At 36.2% G+C, this 8,085-nt stretch overlaps 1 protein-coding gene across 1 annotated transcript in view; it reads right to left on the bottom strand.

The window, feature by feature from the left end:
• Positions 1-5,587: 5,587 nt before the first annotated feature.
• Positions 5,588-8,085, bottom strand: part of LOC146004360 (uncharacterized) — a 163,237-nt gene continuing 160,739 nt past the window's right edge. The window contains exon 2 of the mRNA XM_083143151.1: positions 5,588-6,157. Within this exon, the coding sequence (XP_082999277.1) occupies positions 5,889-6,157 (269 nt within the window). The 3' untranslated portion in view covers positions 5,588-5,888. The remainder of the gene's footprint in view (positions 6,158-8,085) is intronic.

Here is an 8,085-nt window from a genome sequence, read left to right as displayed (position 1 = left end):
AAAAGGAGGTAGAAAACAGTTAACCGGCCAGAAAGACAGACACAGGGAAGGAAGAAGAAAGAAATAAAGACGAAGTAAAGAAAGAAGCAAGGTGTTAAGGTGTCAGAAAGAGAAAGAGAGAGATAATTAACGAGGCTGAGAAAAAGAACGGATAAGAATAAAAGAGAGAGAGAAAGAGAAAGAGGAAGCGAAACAGAAAGAGAGAGTAGGAAAGAGCTTGTGAAGGAGATAGAGAAAAGAGTTAATGAGTCAGAAATAGAGAAAATTATTTAATAAAATTTAAAGTGTCAGAAAGAGAGAGATATTGGCGGGGAGAAGTAAGGACAGAACGAAAAAAGAGGAGAGAGGGAGTTAACAATACAAATTATTAGAAAGTGAGAGGAAAAGAGATATTGAAAACGAGAGAGCAAAGAGTTCACGGGTCAGAAAGAGAGAGACAAATAAAGAGGGAACGAATAGAGTGACAAATCGTTAAAGTGTCAGAAAGTGACAAATCGTTAAAGTGGGAGAAGAGAGAAATGAAGAGAGTAGTAACGAGACAGCAAAAAAGTACAAAAGAGAGTCAACATGTCAGAAGTTGAGAAAAATAAACAGCGAAAAAGAAAGTAACAGGTCAGAAAGAGAGAGAGAGAGAGAGAGAGAAGTAAAGAGAAAGCAAAAAGAAAGTGGAAGAAAAAACGAACAAAGAGAGAAGAAAGAGTTATAGTGTCAGAAAGAAAGAGAGGAAGGTAAAAGAACAGCGAAAGAGATAGAGGGGGAGTAAAACGACAACAATAAAGAGAGAAGAAAGAATTAAAGTGTCAGAAAGGGAAAGAAAGAAAGTTGAGGCGACAGGCAGAAAGAGAGGGAGAGAAGAGCTAACAGGTCAGAAAAGGAGAAAGGAGAAAGCAGTAAGGAGACAGCAAAAAGAGAGAGAAGATCTAACAGGTCAGAAGGAGAGATGGGAAGAGACAAGTAAAGATATAACAAAAAAGAGAGGGAAGAGCTAACAGGTCACAAAGAAAGGAGGTAGAGTAGAATAAAGACACAGCAAAAAAGACAGGGAAGAGCTAACAGGTCACAAAGAGAGAAAGGAGAGAGCAATAAGGACACAGAAAAAAAGAGAGAGGAGCTAACAGGTCAGAATGAGAGAGGGGGAGAGAGAAGTAAAGAGACATATAAAAGAGAGAAGAAAACAGGCCTGAAGGAGAGAGGAGAAGAGAGAAGTAAAGAGATAACAAAAAAGGAGAGAACAAGACGTGTATGTGTCAGAAATGGAAAGGGAAATAAGTAAGTCTGAGAAAAAAGAGGGATATAGGATTAATGGTTAAAAAAAAGAGAAATAGGTAAAGAGACAGCGAAACAAAGAGAGAGGAAAGAGCTAAGGGGCAGGCAATAAGACAGAATAATGGAAATAAAGGAGAGAAGATATTAATATGCCACTAAAAGAGCGAGAGAGAAATTAAGAGGCTGAGAAGAACGTAGGGAATTGAGTAAAAGTGTCAGATAGGGACACAGGGAGAGAGAAATAAAGAGACATACAAAAAGGAGATATGGGAGTTAGCGTCTCAAATAAAGGAGAAGTTAATTAGAGACAGAAAATAATTAACAGAGAAGGATAGAGAAATAGAGGCTGCATTGGAAGAGAGGAAAATAATTAACCGACCAGAAAAAGAGAAAGAGAAGAGTTAACGTATCATATAGGAAGAGAGAGAGAGAGAGAGAGAGAGGGCGAAGGAAAGATACAGCGAAGAAGAGAGAGGAAAGAGGTAGGAAGTGAGGAAGAAAAAGAGAAGTAAAGAGACAGCGAGAAAAACATGGCACAAAAAGAGAGGAAGTAAAGAGGAAACGTAAAGAGAGAGAATAGAGTTAACTTGTCAGAAAGAGAGTGGGAAAGGGGAACAAATAACAATCCAGAGAGAAATACTATTATAAAAGCAACAATAAAGCTATAGTCACAGCAACGAGAGAGAGGCTGATACAGAGAGAGAGAGAGAGAGATAGAGATGAGAAGGAAGCACTGAGTTGATATGAAAATAATGAATCTAGAATAGTTTTTGATGTTGTATTTTCCTAAATTATCGTAGCATTTCTGCTACTCTTGGTCAATACAGATGATGAGGATGACTGCTGTGATGAAAGTAAAGTTCCAAGGTCGGGACTGGAATCCTGGAACTTCGGTTACGAGTCCGGAAGTTCCACTTAACGTGTTCGACACCTCTCGAAAGATTGATTGATTTCGTGTTTTAAGTCCACTTTATGCACAGTAAAGCTAATCGGGACTGGACCTACAGTTTAAAGTGGAATCCTAACCACTATATGCCTCCACCGGGTATCGAACCCTTGATTACAAGGCGACACCGGCCTCTCGAAAGAGCCTCTACAGAGGTTGATTCATTTATATTGAGCCGAATTCGAATGTGCCACCTACCTAGGAAATGCAGTGTTTCCACCACCGGTTGTGTTCGATCTGCAGGCCACCACTACTGACTATTGCCCGGCATCAGAGTTTCCATTGCAGGAGACTGCGTTGCAGCTGGACCATGGGTATTGCATCCCACTCCTCGTTAGAGGTACAGGCCGGAGATGGTGCGTACTCGACGATGGGACAGGTGCCGCTTGATGAGTCCTAAAGCACAATAGTCCATTGCGCTGGCATCTGGACTCTTGACAGGGATGTCAGAGAAGGGAATTGCAGAAATTCCAGTTTCCTGTTCACTTCCACCGATCACCCGCTAGATGACGTTCATACAGCCTCCTGCAGTTCCTTTTTCGCTCAGCCACATGACACGGTTTCAGGGCGTGAACACTGCTCTAGTGAATGACCTTGAGACGTAAATACCTGTGAATGGCGCGGTTGATTGTCGCCTGTGATGTGCGGCATTTGCTGGCCATTGCACGCTGTGTGGGGGGATTTTTGGAGATCGCCATACGCAGAACAACATGCAATAGCGGCAGGGTCCTCTTCACGGGAGGCCGGTTTCTAGCTGCTCGCGTAGATGTGGTGGGCCCAGGACTCTCTGCCTCATATTTCCATATAATACGAATCACAGTGGCAAGACCTACACGAAAATTATGCACTTTACACATTTCTACGATGCGCGACGCCGTGAACTTACCGTCGGAAAGGACAACGATGTACCCCTCCCAGAATCTGTTCAGTTTCGGCGGCATCAGACTACGCTCGACCACACTGCTCTACTGCGTGACTAACGAGATACTGTTGCTTGCCTTGGGGCAATCTCACGGCGATGCGTTGCGCATGCACGGTACAGTGGCACATTGAATTCGGCTCAATATAAATGAATCAGCCTCTGTATATAAAATTTCAATGATCCCTAAATATCAACATGCATGAACTCAAGGTTAGAAATACCTTACACATCAAATTAAAGTAATATTTCTGCACGGTTAATAACTTTTAAAACACGAACATGTCCACGAAAGCAATATTACAGGGTATTGTGATGAAAATTTTAAAAAGTGTCCACCAATTTTAATTAACTCTTTTCACAACTTTTATTCACTCTACAAAGATTGAAATGTTTTATTCATATAAACCAAGTACTATGTACAAACACGTCGACATTTGAAATTTGACAGACAGTCTACATTGAATATGCTACACGAAATAAAATTTTATATAGTACGTTAATAAAATCTGTTTTTCGAAAAATAATTTAGTCAACATTTCTTGTATACGAAACATATACTAGAACTAATTTTACAGGTAGAGCGTAATACACAGAATCAAGTATATAATATGATACAAACAAGTCATCGTTCTCATGACATTCATTAAGAATATCTTTCAAGCATGCAGTAATCCCTACCCATTCATTGTATTGAATAACAAATATATTTCACATAGGGCAATTCATCACATAACAAATTAGTCAATAAATACATTTGGTTATTATACCGCTAAGGTTATTAATAACAACGAGAACTTTGTAAAAACAAATATTCCTAAAATTCGCATCTATTATGAAGAAGAGGCGCTTGTTGCACTCTAATAATCCTTTGCGCAACAGCCCATGAGGGGCCTAGGCTTACCTACCGACTGCCGGTCTCCCTCCCACGCTTTCCTTCGTCACCTCTAAGCGTGGAGATCTTCAACCAGTATTGGAATAGTCGGGGGGTCGGCCCGACGTATCCCCAGCCGTTATAGTAGGTCTCCGTGACCGGATTACGCTCACTCACTCGGAGCTCCCCAATTTCCTCACGATGGTGGGTTGCCACCGGCCCTATACGTAGGCCGAATAAATTCCGACCAGAGCCGGATTCGAACCTACGCCGTCCCGCAGCGAACGATCTCAAGACGAGTGAACGCCTTAACCCGCTCGGCTACGGAGGAGGACAACCAATCTTATAAAATATATTAACTCCCTCTATAATTTTACAAAAACATGTTTTATACACTTGAAGAAGTGGTATGTATAAATGTATAAACTATGGACTTTTTATTATAACAGTTACCTAAAATACTGTGAATTCAATGTAAATTCAACCGTTAAAGAATTTACTTGCATCTAATTTCACATATTCAGTAGTAAAATTTACTCTGATCCCGACAGGAATTGTTGTTAAATGCCACTATTATGGCATTAAATTTGTACTTGAACAAATAGGCTACAACATTTCTAAAAATATTCATGTATAATACAAGTATATTTATAGTTACCAGGGAACAAAAATGTGTAAGGAATGGTTAACGTCGTTAATGGATAATATAATTTTACCTCTGCAAGGGCATAAAACACAGACGTTCAGTTACAAGAGCGGAAACGTTTATTCTTTCACCAGGATCAATTTGCCGCTCCATAATCAACATGGCCGCCCAGCGGTTCCATATTTTAAGTTTCGATCTAGTGCTTTGTGTCTTTCACCAAAGTTTTGTTTTCCATAAACGCTCTCCATAGATGCGAACTACGCATAGTCACCATCTTTGAATCACCCTTTACTGTGCTCAATAAAACATGAGTGCATACTACAATGAGTCCTTCATTGCCAGTCTATTTGTGACTATAGGCATTATATAAAGTGTACAAAGCTCAAAACGCATGAGATAAATACCAGGAACTGTTCATGATTTTAAGTTTCGAACAAACCATTATTTATCACGCCATTATTACTACACCCAAATGTAGAATATCATTGTTTAATACTAATTAGAATATAATATTTCACAATTTATTTTATATCTCAAAATTCCAAGAGATAATACGCGTATTATTAGCTGTAATATTATATTTCAGCATAACACTTAGTATAACACATATTCCAATAATAAGCAAATACAAATAGACTAATGTTAGGATACGCTTTAATATACCATAAATTTAAAGTTTCTTATACAAGTCATTAAAACAAATAAAGTGCGCAATATTCAACATTTTTCAACCATTTTCAGAATTCACACCTTTATGTGATTTTCAGTTCATAATTTGCACTTTGTTTGTAAGTGTATAAGTGGATTAAAACTGAACCATCAAATTATGGACACTCTGTATTATTAATGTTATTGATCTAACGTAGGAGCCTGTAAGTCTAATGGCGTTATATTTTTTACAATACTTGTTCATATTAATATAATGTACGTATAAACCACAATAACATATAAATAACAATTAATTGTGCAATATAATTTTTTAACAAAAATAATATAAAAAACAATAAAGTAAACAATATTCGACACTATTCAACCATACAGTTGCCACACTCAATTCCAGAATGTACATCTGACCTGCATGTAATATTTTCTTCATTATTTACAAACTGTTTGTAACTAAGTGGATTAAAATTGTACCATAAAATTATGGACACACTGTATTATTAATTGTATTGAGTTTTTATGGAAAATGTAAAATTGTTCTTACTGACGGCGAATTACTGTTGCACGTAGTGGCCTAGTAGTAAGGGTAGTCGTTACTGTAGGCGGACGACTCGGGCACAGGGGGCGCTGGGACCAACACACGATCATATGGGAGGTCCATTCGACGGTTATTCCTGTTCATGAAGTTCTTCACAAGACTCAGGGCTCCGAGGACCAGGCCCGCTTTCCCAACTACGAAGCTTAGCACAGAGAACATCTTTATTGCCAGAAGCGCTATGGGGATCATCACGAACTGATAGAACATCACGAAGGGCAGCCATTTTCTTGCGCTTTTAAGCTGTCCTGAAAGTAGACAATGGGAAGTTGAAAAATGGTATAACACAACAATTTATATATTTGTAATTTTGTTGTTTGTGAATAGTTTGTGTATTTCGCTAGTCACAGAGGTTTCGGTTGTATTACTTACTTATTTATTTATTGTTTTGGATGGCAAAGTTAAGGCACAAGACTTTTCTTCCCCTTAACCATCCCTACTTTACATCTTATAAATTGATTTTTATAGCTAACTGTATGTTAAATATATAAAAACTAAAAATATTAAAATACCAAAAAAATATATTTCAAATAGAAAACATTAAGGTACCAAAAAAAGAAATCTACGTATAAAAACTAAAAATATTAAGATACCAAAAAATATATTTAAAAATAGAAAACATTAAGATACCCAAAAAAAGAAATCTACGTATAAAAACTAAAAATATTAAGATACCAAAAAATATATTTAAAAATAGAAAACATTAAAATAACAAAAAAATCTACGTATAAAAACTAAAAATATTAAAATACCAAAAAAAAATCTACGTATAAAAACTAAAAATATTAAGATACCAAAAAAAATATTTAAAAATAGAAAACATTAAGATACAAAAAAAAGAAATCTACGTATAAAAACTAAAAATATTAAGATACCAAAAAAATATATTTAGAAATAGAAAACATTAAGATAGCAAAAAAATAAATCTACGCATAAAAACTAAAAATATTAAGATACCAAAAAAATATATTTAAAAATAGAAAACATTAAGATACAAAAAAAATAAATCTACGCATAAAAACTAAAAATATTAAGATACCAAAAAAATATATTTAAAAATAGAAAACATTAAGATACCAAAAAAAAAGAAATCTACGTATAAAAACTGAAAATATTAATATACCAAAAAAATATATTTAAAAATAATAAACATTAAGATACCAAAAAAAATCTACGTATACAAACTAAAAATATTAAGATACCAAAAAAAGGAAATATATAAAAACTAAAGACATTAAGATACGAAAAGAAGAAAAACACAAGAACAAAGAAAAGAAAAACACACAAAGAAAACTTAGAAAATAAAAACACATAAAAATACATATACACTAAGAAAAGTAAAAAATACACGTAAAACATAAACACACATATAACAAACATAATCAAATTACAGAAAAAGTCAGTGGGTGTTGGTCCTGTAAGTTTACATGAAGGTTAAATTTTAATTCCGTTTTCAGCACTGGTAAGTTATTAGCTTCTTGAGAATACGGTGAGTTTCGAAAAGTTACTCAACTTAAATTCCATCGTTAGTAACTTGGAAACCGTTTTATTGTTTCGTCTCTAACCCTCATTCTTTGGTATATTTTCAGCACTTTACGTTGTCAAATTTTTGAAGTTCCAGAAATTAATTAAATAATAAGGCAAGTTGGACAGAAGTTTATTTACAGAGTACTAATTTCGGGGTGAGAATAGATATGAATATAATTTCACAGGGTCATATTTCGAGGTTTCGTGACTGATGGCATGGTCGTAGTTTATGACCATTATTGGTCGTCCGCAATGTCTATAGTTCTTGTCCAATCTTACGGCGGGCACCCTACATGCTGGCAAGGGAAGTGGGGAGCGCAGAATACGCCGGAGACCAACAGCGGTGGCGCCGTGAGTTACGACGTGGCGGGAAGAAGTATTACGTGAACCTCGTTCTGCAGGCGGCTGCATTTCTTACCACGCTTGATTGGTCGTTTCCTCGCTCCCCACTTCCCTTGCAGCATGTAGGACGTCCGCCGTAAGAGTAGTCAAGAGCTATAATGAGTTTGAGAATAGCTGTTTTGTGATGAAAAGAATAAAAGCCTGGTATAGAGGGAACATGATAGAAAGAGAAATAGGAAAATAAGATAAGATAAAGATAAATAAGATAAATAAGATGGTGAAATAAGATAAAGAGATATGAAGAATA

This window comes from Lepisma saccharinum, chromosome 21 (assembly GCF_977018435.1).
Source record: "Lepisma saccharinum chromosome 21, izLepSacc3.1, whole genome shotgun sequence".
Classification (NCBI taxonomy): domain Eukaryota; kingdom Metazoa; phylum Arthropoda; class Insecta; order Zygentoma; family Lepismatidae; genus Lepisma; species Lepisma saccharinum.
The sequence above is the reverse complement of the archived record's forward strand: the minus strand, read 5'-3'. Positions and strand labels throughout refer to the sequence as shown.